This window comes from Natator depressus, chromosome 3 (assembly GCF_965152275.1).
Source record: "Natator depressus isolate rNatDep1 chromosome 3, rNatDep2.hap1, whole genome shotgun sequence".
NCBI lineage: Eukaryota > Metazoa > Chordata > Testudines > Cheloniidae > Natator > Natator depressus.
The window spans coordinates 33,195,971-33,217,872 of record NC_134236.1 but is presented as its reverse complement, the minus strand read 5'-3'; the positions used below and the strand labels follow the sequence as shown (position 1 = coordinate 33,217,872).

The following is a 21,902-nucleotide window of genomic DNA, read 5'->3' as shown; positions in this document are numbered from 1 at the left end:
AATATTAAAAGAAACTAGGACTGTAGAGTTGATATAGTAGTTGAATAATAAGACTTAGAGATATGTAAAGTAACAAATGACACAACCTGCTACTCTGGCACTCCTACTACATGAACAAGAAGGCATTTGTTAACTTAAATGCAAACACATTTACAATGGATAAAAAAAAATATTTCTTGCAATATATAAGACATGCTGCTGCCAGGTATTATTCAGTCAATTAGCTCAGATATCAAAAGGGAAAAAAAGAATCCAATAGTATCTGCTAAACACTGGTGCCAGAATCCTCATCTGTAAAATATGTTTAAAAATCTACGGACAAGAGAAACTCCAGTTACTTGTTTATCCAACCTTTGTTAAAGATGAACTGTAAGCAGTTCAACAAAATAAACTCCAATCCTGCACCAGGGTCCAACTGTACAGAACTCAGTAAAAGGACTGAGGCCACAGTAAGCAAATGTATTTTGGCCAAGTTTAACCATCTCTTCCGCCTTCATTCTCCACTAGCCTTCCACTGCCTTTGACATGGTCAGCCCTTCCAACTCCTCCATCCCCAGCTTCTCTCCTCTGGGCTTCCATGAACTGTGCTGGCATCTTCCCTTTCTGCTCCCTTGTAGTTTCTTTCCAAGGCTCTACCTTCTCTTTCTGATAGAGTCCAGCTTGGCTCAATCCGTGGCCCTCTTCTATTCTTCCTCTGTAATCTCTCCTTGGGAAGTGTCATACACTCCCCTGGTTTCAGCTATGAACACATTTATACTGATGAGTCCCAAATCTATAACCCAACCCCCGGACTCTCTCCTTCTATATAGTTCCACATCTATAACTCACTCTCTCTTTCCTTTGATATTTTGCTGCCACAAAGATGACTACAATCCCCAAGGCCCTCTCCCCAAAACTGAAACCACCACCACACTTGTCTCCCATGTTCATCACTTTGAGGTCACCTTTGATTCTGCCCTCTCTCTCCTCTTTAAAATCCACGCCATGTGGGACATTAGGCAGGTTAAAATATTTTTATTTCAATGGGGTTAAGACTTTGCAGATCCCACTTGAGCACAGACAAACATTTTCTTTTTAAAAAAAGTTACATGTTAACAAGCACTGCATCAGATCTAATATATGATCATAGAACTATGGTCTTTATTATTGCAGGGGCCACACATCCTTAATCAGAAGTGGAGGTAACTATATATTTTTAGGAAAGAGAAGGATGTCCAATGTTCAGCTACCAATTAAAGTGCTACTAACATCTTTCAACTCCCTTAATTTCTCTGATTAACAAAATAAGTTCCCATATCCAATTTATAACCCCGAAAGCAATAAATAAAATGTAGCAAAAAAAAAAAAAAAAATCAAGTCAGCCATTTTATAAACATGCTTTTGAATTCTATCACTTATACATAAAGGTCAAACTTGTCAAAAAACAGAATTTTAACCTAGATATAATTAACATTTTTAAAATCCCGCCTAGGGTTATCTAATGGTACATAAACTCTAGTCAAATCACAAGGTCTGTCAGTATTAAAATATGTACTTTCAAGTAATTTTTGAAAAATCCTAAACACACAAGAGTATCAAATGAGAGCCTCTAGGACTAAATTACTATAATTTCTAATTTTTTCAGTGCCTCAATTTAATTGATTATTCTACCTGAATTCTGAGTATATTCTCCTAGGATAAAAACCCCCAGGTACTCTTTAGTTCCACCTTTAAACAGTGGCAATGTTTTGATAAAAGACCTAATTTCATTCCAAATATAATTCATGATCTGAAATCTGAATCTAATCCAGGAAACACAAATGAAAGTCTTTGATACAAGTTAAGTGACTGTATAGGTGACACAAAACACCACTGCATCACAACACCACTTCACCTGGTCTTATATTGAGAATGGTAACAACCCATTAATAAGTCGTCCAGTTAGATATACAAATGGATTTCACAGATGAGGTAGTAACATAGCGAGGCCTTTGAGAAGCATGCTCATGAACATTCATAACAGAGTATACTGTTATTAGAAAGCCATTAACTAGGGATAAGTCATACAACACAGCTGAGAGGTGTGATTATCAGACTCACACTAGGTCCCCTTAAGCTATCGTGCTAAAAATAGCAGTATAGACACTATAGCACAGGCGACAGCACAGGCTAGCTGCCTGAGTTCAGATGGACTTGGACTCAGGTGGCTAGCTCAAACCACCTCCAGGGTCACAATGTCCACACCACTATTTTTAGTATGCTAGCTCAAGCTGAGATAGTGCACTGGGAACCACACCTCCAAGCTGCAGTGTAGACATACCCTAAACAGGTTTGGAAAGAAAGCTCCCTTGTGGGTTGTTTCATAATTGTTCATTACAGATGCTCTCGCGCCTTCCTCTGGTACATCTGGTGCTGACCTCTGTTAGAAAGGGGACACCAGGCTAGATAGACCAATGGTCTTATCTAGGGTTGCCAGTTTCGGTTGGATGTAGTCACAGACATACAGACTGCAGAACAGCTCGACCAAATTTGCATCGTCTGTGGCACGCTGAATGATGGCGTAATGGGAGGAGAACATGTGTATCAATGACCAGGTCACTGCTTTACAAATGTCCAGAATAGGGATCTGCGCTAATGCTGCTGAGGATGCTTGAGACCTTGTGCAATGAGCAGTCAAGTTAGCTGGTGGCAAAACACCTGCCTGATTATAACAAGGCCGTATACATGAAAATACATAAAGTGATCCAGGACGAAATTGTTTGTGAAGAGATTGGGATACCCTTAATCCTGTCAGATACAGCTAACAACAGTTGGGTGGACCTTTGGAATTATTTAGTTTTCTCTATGTAGAAAGCTAGGGCTTGCCTAACATCCAATGAGTGAAGACATTCATTCCTATTTGCGTGTGGCTTCGTGTAGAAGACAGGTAGGTGCACTGCCTGATTGCTATGAAATTAGAAAACCACTTTTTGGAGGAAACTGGGGTGAGGATGTAAATACACCTTGCCTTTAAAGAAAACTGTATGGAGGCTCTGATGTGAGGGCACAGAGCTTGAAGATCCTTCTGGCCAAAGTGATGGCCACTAAGAAAACCATTTTCTGGGAGGGGTATAATAAAGAGCAAGTTGCCAAAAGTTCAGATGTTGGTCCCATAAGTTTTTGAAAAGACCAACTTCAGTTCCCAGCAGGAACAGACTCTATTACTTGAGGGTATAACCCTTCTAGGCCTTTGAGGAATTGGATAGACATGTCATTTGAAAAAATGGACCAATTCTTCACCAGAGAATGAAAGCTGATATCGCTGCAAGGTGAACCTTGATAGAGGAAAGGAGTACTTGTGGCACCTTAGAGACTAACAAATTTATTAGAGCATAAGCCATCCGATGAAGTGAGCTGTAGCTCACGAAAGCTTATGCTCTAATAAATTTGTTAGTCTCTAAGGTGCCACAAGTACTCCTTTTCTTTTTACGGATACAGACTAACATGGCTGCTACTCTGAAACTTGATAGAGGAGATTGCTAAGCCTTCTTGTTTCAGTGCAATAGATATTCAAGTATGTTTTGTGTGGATGTACGCATGGGCGAAACTTCGTGTTGGGACACCCATAGAGAAAACCCACCTCCATTCTGAGAAGTAAGTAGCACTAGTGGAGGGCTTTCTACAACTTAGGAGGATCTAATGAACTTGCGCTGAGCAAGTCAGCTCTCTGGCAGTTAGCCATGGAGCTTCCAGGCTGCTAGATGAAGGGAGCTCAGGTTCAGGTGAAGCAGCCAACCATGGTCCCAGGAAATCAGCTCTGGGTGCACCCACAGCAAGATTGCAGTCGCCACAGAGATCTAGTAGAGTGGAGAACCAGTTTTTGGTGGGCCCATGCTCGAGCTATCAGAATAATCCGGTCCCTCTTGATCTTTTGCACTGCTCTGTGCATGAGCAGAAAAGGGGGGAAAAGCATAATTAAGATATCCCATCAAAGGTAGTAGGAAGGCATCTGTGATACCTGGACTGTGGCCTCGTAGGGAGTAGAATTGGTGACACTTTCTCTTCTACCTGTTCGCAAATAGGTCTATCCAGGGAGCTCCCCACTGCTGGAAAATGTCTCTTACCACATCTGGATGAAGGGACCACTCGTGGTGACTGGAGAAAGACCTGCTGAGGCAATCTGCCAGCTCATTTTGCATTCCTGGAAGGTAAGAGGTCTCAAGGTTGATTGAGTGAACTATGCAAAACTCCCATAGCTGTATTGCTTTTTGATAAAGGAGGGAAGAGTGAGCTCCTCCTTGTCTGCTGAGATAAAACATGGCTGCAGTATTGCAGTATCTGTGAGAACGAACAGATTTTTGCCTGAAACGTGGGGAAGGCCGGCCAGACAGGCCAGGCGAACCGCTCTGAGTTCCCTAACGTTGATGTGGAGTGAAAGTTCTGCCAAAGACGAAAGGCCTTGAGTCTGGAGGGGCACCACACTAGCGCTAATATGTCTGAGACCAGGGTCATTGACGGCTGAGGGCGTATAAAGGGAAAGCCCACACAAACAGTGAGCAGATCCAACCACCAATTGAGGCCAACGAGAACCTGTGGAGCCCAGATGGTGGCAGCTTGGCAAGTACACTGAGGCTAACCACGTCTGGAGGGATCTGAAGTGTAGCCTTGTATGTTGTACTGTGTATGTGCACAACGCCACATGACCCAAAAGCCTCATATAATTTCAGGCTGTTGTAATTAGATGATCTCTGAGGTATGTTATCAGGCATCTGACTGGAATTGTACCTCTGGGAGATAGGCCCTAGCCCTAGTAAAGTCAAACATCACTCCAATTAACTTTATCCTCTGCACTGGAGCAAGAGTAGACTTTTCTGCATTTATCAGAAGGCCTAGGGCCTTGAACATCAACTGGATAGGTCGAATGTTGGACACTACCTGAGCCCTGGACCAGCCCTTGACTAGCCAGTCATTTAGATAAGGGTAGACCTGCACCCTGAACCTCCTCAAGAAAGCTATAACTACTGCCATACATTTTGTGAACACCCGTGGAGCTGCAGACAGACCAAATGGGAGTCCATGAATTGGTAGTGTAAGTGGTTCACCATGAATTTGAAGAACCTTCTGTGTCCTTATTATAGTGATATATGAAAACAACATCTCTTAAATCGAGGCCATTGTACCAATCCATGGGATCCAGGGAGGGGATAATAGATGCCAGGGTAACCATGCTGAACTTTATTTTGTTGAGATAGTTATTGAGCTGACGCAGCTCTAAAATCGTTCTGAGACCTCCCTGGGCTTTTGGGATTATGAAATAACATGAGTAGAACCCCTTCCCTCTTAAATTCTGCAGAACCTCTTCCATGGCTCCCACCAAAGGAGAGATTGAACCTCCTGGGGCAGAAGTTCTTCATGAGAGGGGTCCCTGAAGAGGGAGGATCAGAAGGAGGGGAAGAAATAAACTGGAGGGTGTATCCCACTTCCATCATGCTCAATATCCAACTGTCCACAGTGATATGGGACCAAATACTGAGGAAATGAGAAAGGCAGTTTGCAAATAAAGGAGACACAGGGTCTGGCATCACAGGAATTGGTATAGCGTCCTCGAGTGTCCCATCAAAATGCCTGCTTAGAACCCCCTGGATGTCTGTGTAGGGCAGGCATTGATGCTGAGATAGAAGGAAGTGATGGCCTATGCCTAAAACCCCTGCTTCTCTTTCTCTGCAGATCCTGACGCGGAGTTGGGGCAGAGTATCAGATGGGCTGTTGAGGTCCGTAGTGCTTCTTTGAAGGAGCTGGTGTGTACAACCCAATGGACTTAAGGGTTGCCGTGGAGTCTTTTAGACCATGAAGCTTTGCATCAGTCTGCTCTAAAAAGAGCAAAGCTCCTTCGAAAGGTAGGTCCTGAAGGGTTTGTTGGACCTCCTGCAGGATTCCAAGCACTGTAGCCATGAACTGCTGCACTTGTAATGAGGCCTTTGCCACTGATTTTCTCTCGTCCACAAGAGAAGAATTCTTGTCTAATCTCTTGTGGAAGCAAGTCCTTGAATTTCCCGTCCCACATGTTAAAATCATACCTGTCCTGCAGCACCTGCTGGTTTGCAATTCTGAGTTATAACCGCCCGGTAGAATAAACTTTCCTATGGAACAAGTCTAATTTGAGTCTTTTGCATTTTGGGTTGCAACCTGATGACCCTGTCTTTCTCATTGGCAGCAGATACCAGCAAGGATCCTGGGGGGTAATGGGTGCACAGGAACTCATAACCCTAGCTAGGAACAAAGTACTTTCATTTGGCCCTTTTTGATCTTTTGTGGGGGAAGGGATGCAGGGATCTGCCACAAGGTCTTAACAAGGCCCATAATGGCCTCACTGAGAGGCAGAGCTACTTTTGAAGGGCCTGCAGTGGCTAAAATATCAACTAGGCTATGGGAGGATTCTTTCACTATTTCCACCTGTATGCCAGATTCAAGGCCACCCTCTTCAACAACTCTTGGTGAGCCTTATAGTCATTCTGGGAGGCAACATGCCCCGTCCTGAGACTGCCTCATCGAGGGAGGAGATTGCCAGCATTGGCCGCAGAAGCTCTGCCTCTCTATCTGCCTCAGCAGGATCCCATTGAGGTGGCTCTTGTAGTTTGGTACTGGTCTCGGTACCGGAGTCCATGGTTGGGGTGCTACTCGATGGGATGATATCATCCTTCTTTTCGAGGCCACCAAATAGGAGTGCCTGGAATAAGCCCTGGAAACTGGGGAAAATTTCCACAGGTTCCAAAAGGGCTACTGGACCAGCATAGGTCCCCAGTGACCTGGCCATGCACTCAATGGTAGTCTTGTGCCCAGGTCCACTGAAGGATAGACATGCCTGGAGGAGTAGTGAGAATGGTTCCTATCTCTGACCAGTGACCACAGTGTTGCTGTTCCCACCGGTGCCAGAGACCAGTGCCACGGTGGAGACGCTCACACCGAGGCAAGCATAGCCAGTTTCCCTTTTGACGGTACTGAAGGGCATGGTACCGAACAATTATACAATCCAGCAGGGTCCCTCCTGTTCGCTGGCACCGATAACTTCAACTCTTTTACTGTCGATCATACCAGTACCAACAGAGTGAGGTCTCTGACAGCGGCAAACACCTCCGATATGGTCAGTACCAAGACAGTATCGATACCACACCGTGCTGCAGATGTAAATGGCTCTTCCAGTACCAGACTCGACGGTGCTTGCGTCAGCAGTGCCAAGTTCTGCAGTACCGAGGCAGAGGGGTGCATTCGTTTAGATTTCACTCTACTCTGATCCCCAGGCCTGGCCATCTTTGGGACCAAGGATTGCCCCCTCTCGGCCACCTGTTTCTTATGCCTTTTCCTAGGTACTGGGGATGGTGATAGGTGCCAGGATTCCGGTATGGTAGGAGGAGCACTCTTTACTGATGCCGAGGCACTCAGTGCAGAGTCTGACTGAACTAGGTCAGATGGAGGTCTCAGAGACACCTCCATGAGCAAAAACTTCAGCCTGGCCTCCCAGTCCTTCTCCATGCGAGGCTTAAAGCCCTGCAGATCTGGCAATGGTCCGCAGTGTGAGCTTTTCCTAGGCACTTCAGGCAGCTTGAGTGTGGGTCGCTCAGAGGCATAGCTTTGTTGCAGGAGGCGCAGGGCTTAAAGCCTGGTGACCAAGGCATGCTTTGGCACGGGGAATGGACAAAAACTCTCCTAAAACATAAAGTGACAGAACTTCACTACAATTAACTAAAACTGACTACAACTAACTATGTACAGAAAGAAGAAGATGACAACCACTGAGAGAGCTTGCAAAAGCACGGATAGTAGTTCCAGTGACCATCACAGGTGGTAAGAAGGAACTGAGGGGTTTGTGGGGTCCGCTGGGCGCTTCATACCAGCACTGTTGGCTTGGGGCAGTAGAGGGCTCTCAAGCCGCCTGACAGGTAACACTGGCGGGGCGGGGGGAGGGGGAGAACGGACAAGGAGTACTTGTGGCACCTTAGAGACTAACAAATTTATTTGGGCATAAGCTTTCGTGGGCTAAAACCCACTTCATCGGATGCATGCAGTGGGAAATTTCCAGCATCTGTGCTCAGGGCATGCACACACCTGGAGTTGAATGCACATGTGTAATCACTCAAAGACGCAAACAAAAGTTCCTAAACTTTCAATTAGATCCCAGACCAGTGTAGACAGGGCTTCACATTACTATAAAATTCCACCTCCGGAGGTTATTTTTATTGATTTTGCTAACAGGAAATACTATAGGGATCTTTTCTTGATGGGGTTCCTGCTAGAGACTGCAGAAAACACTGGTCTGCTCTCTGGACACTGTGAATGTTACTCTGAAAGCATAAACTTCCCCAGTAGCAGTTTAATTAATTAAAAATAGCCAGAAATCATTCAGAGGTTTTGTAAGAAGTGTAAGTATTACCTCACTCACAACATCCTTCAACTTTTCTCCCCCATTCAGAACACCAATAATGTCCCAAACAGTCAGCACTGATGAGCAACATATATTCAGTTTAATACAGTAGGTGTCAGAAATCAGTCTGCCTGTTATCAGTAGACTATGATACAACATAGTAATTTCTGAACACTGCATCCAGTCAATTCCAAAATTTCAGGGAATGTTCTAGGCATCAATGGACAGAACCCTATTGATATTTGGTGAAAAAGGTGAAAGTTAGAAATGGTGGATACACAGAAACCCTTGAATTTGCTGAGCAGAGCTCTCAGCTTTAGCCACCTTAGTAATTGTCTACAGACCAAAGAAATGGTTGATAGCAGCCATTAACATATTTCAGCATAATACCCCTCGTTTTAGCTCTACCCATCTTTCCAATACAGTTTAAAAACACTGACAACCTGAAAGAGAATGAGACAAAGGTCATGTTTATGTGAGGAGTAACTATACCACCAAAACTGGGCTTTTGGCAGTAGAGTTTATTCCAGCCCCCCCCCCCCCCCCGGAACAAAATAAGCTATAGCAATATCCCAGTTTTGGTATAACTACATTAACATTAGGGGCATCTATCAGCGGTTTTGTGGGTCAGGGATCACATCTCTTCACATCCCTGACCAACACTATGCCATCAGAAGCCTGTAGTGTAAACGGAGGGACGGGGAGAGAGAGAATAAGAATGGTGGGGGTTCAATGGAGGAACACATATCACTCCTAACATGCTGGGAGGGGCAATGGAATCCCTGAAACATAAGGGGATAGGAAAGGCACAAAGGGAGGTTGTGGGGGAGACTGAAGAGATGGACACAATGAACCCCTGATGTGTGCAGTGAGTGTGTTTTACAGAAGCAATAAGGTGTGGGACCCCCAAGTCAAAAGTTAGTCAAGAACCAAGTTCTGTATGACAGAGGAGTTCCTTGAGATTTCATTGGTTGATGCTTCGAAGACTTTCTTGAAAAAGAAAGTTGTGATAAACTTAGATACACAATCTGTAAATCAATAAAGACTTTTCCAGAGAACCAAGGCTATACAACTCCTTTACATCAATATCCTACTGAAATTAAATGTTTGATGTTAAGTTCTTTGGGCCACAGTCATACCTGATAAACTGCATTAAAGTTACATGAGGAATTAATCTGGATCTTAATGTTTAATAGAGGTTCACATTTGGGACAGAAGTTTACATTTGTCTAACCCCCACCCATCCCAACCTTCCCCCAAGGTGGGTCATATTTGTTGGGCTTCCTGCATACACAAGATAAATTCCACAGCAGCAGCAAAGTAAAGCTGTCTCTGTGAGCTATTAACGGCAGCAGCATCAGTCCTCTGCTGCTATTACTGTATGAGGAGTGGAGCAGGAGAGAAAAACCATCATGGAGAATAAAATCTCAGATTTGTTTTGGATTGCTCACAACTCAGGCTGGAGTTGTAACAGAGGAAAGAAAGTCTTGCCATAGGGGAACACACTCAACTTGAAACCTAATCAACTTTTTTTTTAAGTGTCAGAAGTAATTTTAAGTACTCTGACTCTAAGTCCCCAATCAACTATTGTGACTTTACAAACATTTACTTACTTTTGAAAATCCCCTCCACCCAACATTGTGAGAGACACACAGTCAAACAAACATCTGGCCAAACAGTAAAACACACCAAACAACCAACAACAAAATCCACAAAGTTATTGAATTACTAAGACCTTACCTACATGGGAAAGTTTTTCAGTATGTTTTTCTGCTTAGACCTATACCAAAAGAGTGCATCCACACCACTTGGCTTATGTCAACTTAAGCTACTTCCAATGCAAATCATAGCACAGAGCTGTGTGGATACATTTTTGAAATAGTAGAATTCTGGGACTTTGGGTCATATTAACAAACTCCCATGATGGCTGATAATTCATCTGGTTTTAGTGATTCAGTGACATTTTCAAACTGCTGTCAGGCAGCATGGTTAGTACCACATCCTGAGAGTAATTAATATGAACAGGGTGCCACAGATGCATTCGCAGTCACGCGGATGGATGGCTTTGTTTGAGTTGGGAGACAGCCATCAGCACAGCTGCCATGATGCCGTGCAGATACTGCTAGAGGAGGAGGTCGTCAAACAGTTACTTCTGCACAACATCTGCCTGAAGCAGCTTCACTCAGTGAAGTTCAGCCAGCACCGACTGATGGAACAGGTGCTACAGAAATGGGCTGACCAGCAGTACTGGCACAACTTCTGAATATAAAAGGCTGCTTTCCTCAAGACCAACGCAAAGCTCACCCTAGAGCTGCAGTGGCAGAACACCCACATGAGTGTTCCCTTCAGCATGGAGAAGCACGTGGAACCATCTGGAAGCTCACCATCCCCAACTGCTAACAGTCAGTACCTGACCAGTTTAATGGTGGTAGATCAGCTGTCAGGGCTGTTGTCACAGAGGTTTGTGCCACTATTAAGAGGGTGCTGCTCCGTTGGGTCATAAAGCTGGGCAACACACAGGAGGTTGTGGATGGATTTGCATGTTGGGGGTTTCTGAATTATATAAAGGGCCACTGATGGGACCCATGTCTATTATTTGCCCCCCACTGCACCAGGCCTCAGAATTTATCAACCACAGTGCTGTTCCATAGTGCTACGAGGTCTGGCTGATCACTGTGGTAGGTTCACCAACATTTATGTGGGGGTGATCTGGAAAGCTTGACGACACCAGGATCTTTAAAAACTCACTCATTTTATGCAATGAAAAAATGGAACTTCTGCTCCCAAGACCACTGTGGATTTGAATGGTGTTGCAACTCCTCCTATCATTCTGGAAGTCTCAGCTTACTTTCTGTTTCCCTGGCTTATGAAGCCCTTTACTGGGCACTTGGATAGGAGAAAGATGTGGTTTAACTATATCCTGAATAGCCGCAGAACAGTGGATTGTGCACATTTGGATGACTAAAGGGAAGGGGGAGGAGGTTCATAACAAGGCCAGATGATTCTGAGAAGCACCTGCCTCATGTTATAGCTGCTTGCTGTTGTGCAGAACATCTGTGGGAGCAAGCGAGAGTGTCTCACACCAAGGTCTGAGAGGCAGAGGTGAAGAGACTTGCTGAACTTTATAAACAGCCAAAAAGGATGCATCTGCAAAATGACCTAACTCGTCAGGGAAACACTGTGCTCGTACTTTGATGTCAGGATGCAGTAGAGGAAAAGGAATGTAATGTAACCAAGGAAATAAATAAAGTGAATACACTTTGTGTGGCACTTTTATGGAACTGTATCTCAACAAAATCTTTCAGCAAAATTGTAATTAATAAAAAAAAATTTGATTTAACAACATAGCACAAAGTTAAAGCCAATGGAAATGAGGCACTCAGGCCCAAAATGCTGATGCACACATCATTGTGCAGATGAGGTAACAAAAATATGTAGGTGAATGTGTAGCTGATCTCCTTGTTTTGGGGGTGTTTGTTTTTTGGGGTACACATGGAATGGAACGGAACTGTGGGAAGGGCCTTTCTCATGTACTTGGTGGAGTAAAAGGGTGTCCTAATCTCCTATGTTTTTGACACGTTGCAGGACATGGTTATGTTGGTGTCCTGGGCATGGGGAAAGAGCAACACCATTCTCCAGAAAGTTGGTCTGTTTCTGTATCACATCCAGTATCTTTTTCCGAAAGTCCCTTTCTCTATCAATGTATTCCCTTGACTGCTCGCTGACGTTCTCTCTCATTCTTATACTAGAGCATGAAATCTTCTCTCCATTTTTCTGTCTTTATGCCCTTCTGCTCGGATGCTGTCATGAGGTCAGCAAACATATCCTCCATCATCCTGTCTCCCTTCTCGTCTGCCAAGCCTTCGGCCACTGATAATGCCCCTCTCCATTAGGGTTCTGACATGTACAGTGTCTAGCACCTGATGAGTGCCTCACATTCACACACTACAATACCATGCAAGTATTTATTGTCCTATTACTAGTTTCATGTCAATGGTGATAAAATGTGGCTTTTCTTCCCTCCTCAATTTTAGCATACTCTTCTACTTTTACCAGTCTGGGGTACTTTTGGGGATGGCAAGATGTTTTCCACCTTAGTTCTCCCTTACACAGGGCCAGTACTGGCAGGAGGGCGTCCCAAAGGGCTGGTTATTAACCCTATGTGCACATCTCCAGGCTGTCCTTACATTGGAGGATGTTATCCTAAGGTCGGGGTAGTCAACAGGCGGCCCGCAGGCCAAATCCGGACCACTAGATGCTTTTGAACGGACCTCCAAAATCTTATTTACTTATTATCATTCTTGTTTTCTATGGAGTTGATGTGTGTTATTTTCTATGGAGTCTGGATCTTGACTATACCTTGACCAAGAAATTTGGACCCTGACAAAAAATAATTGACTACCCCTGCCCTAAGGCATGTTCTCAAGAGGAGGGTCCTGTTCAAAAAAGCAATGGGCAAACCTGAAAGATATGCAGCACTTCTATTAACAAGGATGGTGCCCCACATCTGGAACAGGGGTAGAAGAAAAACACCATCTATAGGGGATGCCCAAGTAAGCTTCATTGCCTTGCAACGTGTATTCAACACAGAGCAAGATCTCTCTCTTTAATTCTATTTTATAATGCTTGCCGATCAGTACAAAGTACACTGTAAGATTGTTTTTCAGTCATGGGTATGAACCCTTTTTTCTGGAAAGGGGTTAACAGCGCTGAGGGGCTGACTGAAAATAACCATGATCTTCTGTAACTTGTGTATCCACAAATGCCTTATCTCTGCACATTATGTAGCTTCATATGGACAATTCACATCATATTCTAATGCATGTTTGATAATGTAAAGGTGACTAGCAGCTCAGGGCACTGATCAAACTGTAACCCAAAGTACTTTGGTTTTTTTAATTGTTTTTTCTCTTTCTGTATCTGCTGCTACAGTTCCTCCCATGAAATGTGTATGGTTTTTTAACTGCTGTGGTGCCACTACCTTGAGCAGGGAGGGGGGCCCATAGTTGACTGGGAGGGAGAAGAAGCACGTTTGGTCCATGGTTGTGGGATTTGGTATTACAGTGAAATAAACTCTTGCACTTCTGAGGCTGTTGCTATTTTGAACACATGGGAGGTGGGGGGGAGGGAAGGGAAGATGGGACAATAAAAGCTAAGTTGGCAGAAAGGCACATCTGTCCATTCATATATAGTTCACATCTGCCCAGCATTGCAGTGCCCAGCTAGTATCCAGAACAAAGTTGTTTAAATTTCTGTATTCAGCTAGTACCAGGACAGTTTACAGTGGAGTCACAACTTACGCGGGGGTTAGGTTCTAAAGTCAGCGCATAAGGCTAAAATCAAGAATAGTCAAAATTACCCTTGAAAATCCCTTAAATCGCCCATAAAGTATACTGTACATGGTTTTGTGTATACAACCCTGTACAGTAATGTATAAATGTATAATGTACAGTATATAATAAAGAGTACATATGCAAAATATAATTTTACAGTACCGTATTTTTAATTACAGGGAGTAATTACAGAGGGTCGTCAGGGCTTGATGTCGACCCAGGAGACGGAGGTGATGGACAGCTTGGGTGACGGAGAGCGAGTCGTAGACGAAGTGGTTGGCTCTGGTTCAGCTCAAGAAGTTGATTGCATAGACTCATCTGCTCATCCTTGGGGTCTATCTGAAAAACATGGTGTTCGGCAACTGTCGCTGTCGTCTCTTGAGATGCTCAAACATTTCTTGATACCGTCTCAAATTGCCCATAATACTACGTGAGAGTTTGAGGCTTCATTCCATAGAGGGATCGTATTCAGAAATTAAATCATTCTTCATTGGCAGATGCAGCTTCACCAGTAGTCTGCACGTTTTTGAGGTTGAAGCGGTTCCTAAAACTGTTAAGCCAACCTTGGCTGGCTTTGAATTCTTCCTCCTCAGAAGGCTGTCCCTCTTCGGCGGGAGGTTTGAACAGCGTGTAGAGGCTAAGAGCCTTTTCTCGCAACGTGTTGCCATCGATAGGCACACGTTTACAGTTCATGTCTTCCAGCCATAAGTTTAATGCCTTTTCAGTCTTCACTAAAGTCTTATCACGCACCTAGCTCGTCACCTTAGCAGTTATTGGAGCACTTGATGTCAAGGCTTGACGAATTTCTCTCTCTCGAATCTTGATGGCACGGATGCTAGATTTGTTGCAGCCATATTTACGCGCCACGTTGGAGACCGACATACCGTCTCTCAGTAAGTCCAACACAGCCAGTTTTTCCTCCAGCGTTGGAATAGATCACTGTTTCTTCAGTTGAGCACAGATGAAGTAGTTGGTTTGCGTTTAGGGGCCATGTTGTATGAAAAAACGTATCTTTAAATACTAGAATCACACTCAGCGCGGCAAGATGCTTACACTATGAGAGATACGCAGGAACTGAGACCGACTGAGGGAACAGCAGATTCACGTCTCCCATCTCACGCTCACTGCGGGGCATACGCTCATTGAGTGGAATGGTGGACAGAATCGCCCGCACTATTTACAGGTATCTTGTTATTTTTCTTGCCGAGCGCGTATAGTTGAATTCGTGTAAGTTAAATGCGCATATGATGTGACTCACCAGTATTGCAATACAACACATAGTACTAACTAATTGAGATCCCCTCTGCAATACTATCAGGCGGGCTCCCTGCCTGGGTCTTGGGGCCTATCTCCAATGCAGTCTCTACTTGGGGTCAATCTCTAGCTCAGGGTTAGGTATGCCAAAGAGATCTTGGTTGTCTGAAGGAACCTCTTCCTTGCTGGGTTCTGAAGTTGGCTGGGTGCCCTATAAACTGCCACAATTTAGCAGAATTCGACAGTGGCCTACTTGCAAAAATCCAATCCAGTTCCTCATTCTATCCACATGTACTGGGAACATTAATGGAGATTTGTTTTTGTGTCTGCTGAAAAATGAGTTCTTCTACGAAACAGAAATTGATACGTGAAAGATTCTGACTGGGCAAACATTGCGGCACTTCTGAAATGTAATAAAAATAGTCTAGAACATATGAAAGTATATGTAGTGTTGGAAAGAGCTTGAAATTCGTTTAATGAAAGGGAAAACAACTGATCCTTCAGAAATGTATCTTACTGAAGATTAAAAAAAGTACTGGTGAAATGTTTTGATGCACCTGATTTCAATCATGCAGTCATTTGCAGAAAGAAATCTTACTTTCCATTGTTCTTCTGGCTCAGAGAATTTATACAAGCCAAACAGTGGAAACTTCTTGAAAGAAGTGGATCAAGTAATGGAACAACATGTAGGATGTGTTCAAAGGGGTATGACCCAAACTCACTATTTAGGGAAAAGACATTTAGAATGAATTGACTGAATAAGTCAGCAAGAAATTGCACCAGAAAATAATGTAAAGTGAAGGATTCAAAATATTACTCTATCATTTTAGACTGCAACCCCAAGGTTATCCATCAGGAACCGATGTATGTAATCATTAGAACAGTTGCAGTTGACAGAAAGCCAGAAATTAAAGAACCATTCCTAGGTCATGCATGAAACAATTGGTCTCAGTTTCTCAAACACAATTTTAGAAAAGCTTGACAACTGCAGAGATCATTCCTATGATAATGGGGCAAACAGGCAAGGCATTCAAGCTTGACTGCTACACACAAAAGAATACCCAAGCTGTTTATGTTCCTTGTGGGTCGCATTCATTGCATTTGGTTATTGTAGATGCTAAAAAGTCATCACACGATGGTGCTAGTTTCCAGGGATACCTTCAGAAACTCTACAATTATTTTCTGCTACCACACAGCATTGGGCTGTTTTGTGCCATCAAGTTAATGTGAAGCTGAAATCTTGAAGTGAAACAAAATGGGAAAGCAGAGTTAAAAACGCAGTAAGATTACAAGCTGCTGAAGTCACAAGGAGGCTCTGTTGGAGGTAAGAGAAACGTACTGAGGTCATGGCAAAAACAGAGCCTTGGCTGAGCAAATTGGATCATATCATTTACTGATATGCTCAATTGTGTAGAAAGACATTTTGATTAACATCAATCATATCAGCAAGCTACTACAATCCTCTTCTGTGCAAACTGATCTGGCTACAAATTTGCTAGAAAGCACTTCTGATGTATTATAGGGAAAATGGATTTGCTGGTGCTCAAATAAAAGCCAAGAAGATCTGTGAGCAAAAGAATACACCTGCACATCTCAAAGAGAAACATCTTACAAGTGCAAAACCTCCCCACTTTACCTATGAAACACCTGACAAACTATATGAAGACATACTTAATCAGTGAGAGGCCAATTTTTTATTTTTTTTTAAACAGAGCAGTGGATTCAGCCATCACATCAGTTGAAAACATATTTCAAACTATGAGAAGTGTGAAAGACGAATTTGGACTTTTTGGGGATTTGAAACAGACAACTGAAAAGCCTAAGGAATTGTTAAGCAAATGCTGCAATAACTTACAAAACAATTCGAGCTCCAAACATAAATTAGATTGCAGATTCTTTTTCAAGAAATTGTAACATGCAGTTTGCTTCCAAAGAAAATGACACTTTTTGAAGTTCTCTCCTTTATACATGAAAGCCAAATTAAAGAGATATAGCCTAAGCTTTGGATCACACTGAGAGTTGATGGAAGATTCGCAGCCATGGCAGCATCTTCTGAGAATAGTTTTTCAAAGTTAGAGCTGATAAAAACATGCTTGTGATCATCAACGGCTCAGCATTGTCTGTCTGGATTGGCAATTATAAACATGAATAATGATTTAGGAAGAGACCAGACACACCATGACATAACTAATGACTTTGCCTCAAAAAAGCATAGGAGAAAAAGCTTTCAATGAAGGCAAGGTGTCGTTTTTTGTATTTTAGTATTACCCCCAAAATACCATTCATCTTATTTAATATGGACTTTTAACAAGTGTATTAGTATGTGTTGTGTTGGTTTTTGTTTGTTTGTTGTAGAAATAACGCAATTTGTATTTTAGTGAGGAGCAAGAGGGGCCCCCAAAATGTTCCTTTTTAGGGCCCTCACTGGGCTAGCAACAGCTCTGAGGACATAGCTGCTAAATGGATTTGTGGTATGTGAACTTGTCATGAGCTGGAATCACTAAGGGGAACATTTAAATAAGGAGGCATTATCCAGTCCAGATGACCTTGGAGCAGTGGAGGGCACACAGTTAACAGACAAGCTGGTCTAGGTGTGAAGCAATATAATGTGTGATATAAATAGGAGCACTGCCTGAAACAGTATATTACACTCAAAATACATATCCACAATCCTTATGCTGGTGTAACTCATTTCATAACAGTTATAGCACTTCCAAAGCAAATTAAAATGGGATAATATGCCAGATAAATTGAAAAAATAACTTGTGTCCACACAAGAGAGTTTGTCAGAAAAACTAAAGTTATATCAAAAAACAAAACAAAGCTTTCCTGTGTAAAAAAAAAGCTTAAGTCAATCTCATACTTATTATCTGTAATAACAATAGGTACAAAAATTCAGACAAATATGAAACCATCTTCTCCTCGGGTCATAATTATTTTTATAGGCATGGTGACAGACAGGTCTTAAGGAAAGCAAAAGCTACATATGAAAATAATTTGAATGAGTACCTTGCTCTTATTCTTCTGCTAACCTGCATGATGTTTGCAATTTGTAATGACTAACAAAGCATATATAATTTAAGAAAAATATTAAACCTACTTGTAACTACTTCCTATTGTATGCATTATTCAAAATCAGTGAGCCTGTTCAAAGCAATAAAAACAATGATGGGTAACTCAGAAGGAGTAACATGTTTGAAAAGTTTCAGTTCTCTGTAAGGACAGTCACTGACAAACTATGTCTCAGTCCCATAAACCATTATCCACACAAGTAGTGCCATTGAAGTCACTGGGATTACTTCTGTGAGGAAGGGTCGCAGGGATGAGCCCTATACTCTCAGCATCCCACAAGGAAGGTGGAATTTGGCTGCTCCATGACACTTTTATGAAGCCAGTTTTTAGATAACAGTTTACTGATTTTTGAGTACTGATTTGTTAAAGGACTTTTAAATGTTCTCTTTCCAGGCAGTTTTTTCATAGGAACATAGGAATTGCCACCTTGGATCAGACCCAAGGCCCATCTAGTCCAATAATCTGTCTCTCATAGTGGTCAGTGCCAGATGCATTAGAGCAGTGTTTCCCAAACTTGGGAAGCCGCTTGTTCAGGGAAAGCCCCTGGCGGGCCGGGCCGGTTTGTTTACCTGCCGCGTCCACAGGTTCGGCCGATCGCGGCTCCCACTGGCCGCGGTTCGCTGTGCCCGGCCAATGGGGGCTGCGGGAAGCGGCGCGGGCCGAGGGACATACTTTGTTATTCTGTCATGAGACAGGAATTCCTAATCTACTTTTCCTGTACCAATCATTATTTTAAATTTTATCTGGTCTCCTTTCTACAGTAAACAATCCCCAACTTTTCAATCTCTCTTCATAGGAGTGTGCGGCCTTGCTCAGATAACGTAATTTACCCTGCACTTCTGTTCCCCCTGCATTTCTGTAAAATGGCGATAGTAGCTCTTCCCTGCCTCACAATGGGGTAGTGAGGAAAAACCCACTATTGCTTGTGAGGTGCTGAAAGGCTACGAAGCGAAACAGAACGTTGAGAATCATTAAGAAAGGGATAGATAATAAGACAAAAAATATCATATGGTCTCTATATAAATCCATGGTACGCCCAAATCTTGAACACTGCATGCAGATGTGGTCGCCCCATCTCAAAAAAGATATACTGGAATTGGAAAAAGTTCAGAAAGGGACAACAAAAATTATTAGGGGTATTGAGCATCTGCCATATGAGGAGAGATTAATAAGACCGGGACTTTTCAGCTTGGAAAAGAGACGACTGAGGGGGGATATGAGAGGTCTATAAAAATAATGACTGGTGTGGAGAAAGTAAATAAGGAAGTGTTATTTACTCCTTCTCATAACACAAGAACTAAAGGTCACCAAACAAAATTACTAGGCAGCAGGTTTAAACACACAAAAGGAAGTATTTTTTCACACAGTGCACAGTCAACCTGTGGAATTCCTTGCAAGAGGATGTTGTGAAGGCCAAGACTATAACAGGGTTCAGAAAAGAACACATAAATTCATGGAGGATAGGTCCATCAATGGTTACTAGCTAAGATGGGCGGGGATGGTGTCCCTAGCCTCCGTTTGCCAGAAGCTGAGAATGGGAGACAGGGGATGGATCACTTTATTACCACCTGTTCTGTACATTCCCCTCAGGGACACCTGGCTTTGGCCACTGTCGGAAGACAGGATACTGGATCTTTGGTCTTGACCCAGTATGGCTCTTGACCCAGTATGGGCGCTCTTATGTACGGCAATTAGAGCCATGTAAACACCCTCTGTATGGCGTGCCCACCCATTAAAGTAGGCATTAGTAACAGATATGAAGCGTGCACAGTGGCTATTGTGATAGCAAGAGGTATGCATGAATTGATTTCTCTCAGTGCAGAGGAGACATTCACTTTCATGGAGGCTTCATTAATGATGAAGTTTCCCACCTGGCAGCTTAAGTTGTCAGCTATGAATGGATAGTCCTACAAACACAGACCATTTAACAGTACTGGTTAAAGAATCAGTGTCATGGAGATAGATCCCAAAGTTAAGTTTTGTTTAAACACAATGTCTAATTTGGTGGAAAATTGATATTTTGTTTAAATGTAGTAAACTCAGTTTTGAATTTAAACATTTGATTTGGAATAGAGACACCATCAAAACAACAGTCAGGAATTTGCTTTCTGTTTGTAGCATTCGTCACTAGTCCGCTGAAGCTACCATAATAAACATGATTAATAACACCACAAAGTCTGTGGCAGAGCCAGGAACTGACCCCAAACATCCTGAGAACCAGTCCAGTTCTTCCTTGCCCAGTCCCCAACAGGGTGAGTTTATGTACATATGTACACAAGCACACACACCCCAGCCCACAATACATCGATCACTCCTCCCCTTCCCCCCAGCAGTGGTCTCTTGCGCAATCCTTCCCTCCCTCACTCCCAAACAATGATCTCTCCTATCCTCTGCCCCATATAGTGATCACTCTTCTCTTCCCCTACCCCATACTGTGATCACTCCTTCCCTTATCTCCCCCCCCCCCAAACTCCAGTCACTCCTCCCCTTACCTGTCCCCATACTATGGTCATTCCTCCCCTTATTCCCCACAAACTATGGTCACTCCTCCTCCCCCTCCACCTCCACCCCCAGCAGTAGTCTCCCCTCCCACACAGTGTGACCATTCCTCCCCCCTCCCCCGGCAGTGGTCTCTCCCGCCCCCCCCATACTGATCACTCCTCTCCTTACCCACCCCTCATGCTAGGTCATTCCTTCCCCCCCTCCATACAGTGACCACCCCTCCCTTTCTCCCCGCCCCCCCAGCGGTGGTCACGCCTCCCCTTGTCGTCATCCCCCGCCCCCAGCAGTGATAACTTCTCCCCCCCCCCGCAACAGAAGTCTCCCCGCCTCACTTCCCCTCCCCCCAACCAGCGGTCAATCCCCTCCCCCAAGCCCTGCCCCCCCCCTTACCGAGGCGCTGCTCCGCGGGGCGCGGCGGGTGTCTGAGCGCCCCGAGTGCGGGCGCCCGCAGCAGCAGCAGCAGGAGCGCAGGGACCAGCGCACAGAGCCGGAGCCTCATGGTCCGAGCGTGGCTCCCGCTCACATCGGTCCGGGAAGCCTCCTCTGCACCCGCTGACAGGCTCCGCCGCAAGGCGCCTCCCTCTGCTCTCCGCCGGCTGCTACAGTGCGCCCGACCCGCCACCCCCAGCGCTCACACCCGGAAACCCAGCTGCTCGCGGAGCATTGTGGGGGCGGCGGGGCCGCCGCCATCTTGTCCCCGGGTCGGGTCGCGGGGCGAGCCCGGCGTGGGCGGGGGGCGGGTCGCAGCCCCCGCCAGGGCCGGGCCGCGCGCGGGGGAATCTGACGCCGACGTGAAGGGAACACCCCGCCAGCCAGCGAGCGAGCGAGGCCGCTGCCGGCCCCAGCCCGGAGAGAGCGGCTGACTCAAGGGGGATCCGGTCCCTCCTCCCGTGGGAGGAGCCTCACCCCCGAGTGCCTCGGCGTCCGCGCCGCAGCCTTGGCGCTGAGCCCCGCGCTGGCCCCCGACACGCCCCTTTCGGGGGGAGGCTCCGACCGGGCACAAAATGAGCTGCCGGCGTCACGGCGGGCGGCTCGGTTTCAGGGACCCCAACAGTGTGATTGAGCTCCCGAGGGCTAGCGCGCCGTGCCCTCTGCGGGGCCCGGATCGCGGTGCGTGTTGCTGGGCATATTGTGCCTAGACCAAGGGGGCCCTGATTGAGGCCTGTAGGCGCTGCCCAATATAAATAAATAACCGTATATAATGTGTTAAGTCTCTTCCCAAGTCATGGTCCAGTATTGTGGTTAAAACACGTTGGTGTCACCTGCACTGCAAGCCTCAACCAGGATTTGGGGACATAGGACCTGCTCTACTAGATGGGAACAACAGTCCATCTAGTCTGGTACCACCTCTCCAGGAGTGATGA

General features: G+C 44.6%; 1 protein-coding gene across 1 annotated transcript in view; it reads right to left on the bottom strand.

The window, feature by feature from the left end:
- The window catches only part of ADAM17 (ADAM metallopeptidase domain 17), a 63,334-nt gene extending 42,104 nt beyond the window's left edge, over nt 1-21,230 (bottom strand). The window contains exon 1 of the mRNA XM_074947674.1: nt 20,929-21,230. Coding sequence (XP_074803775.1) covers nt 20,929-21,037 — 109 coding nt within the window. The 5' untranslated portion in view covers nt 21,038-21,230. The remainder of the gene's footprint in view (nt 1-20,928) is intronic.
- Nucleotides 21,231-21,902: the final 672 nt, after the last annotated feature.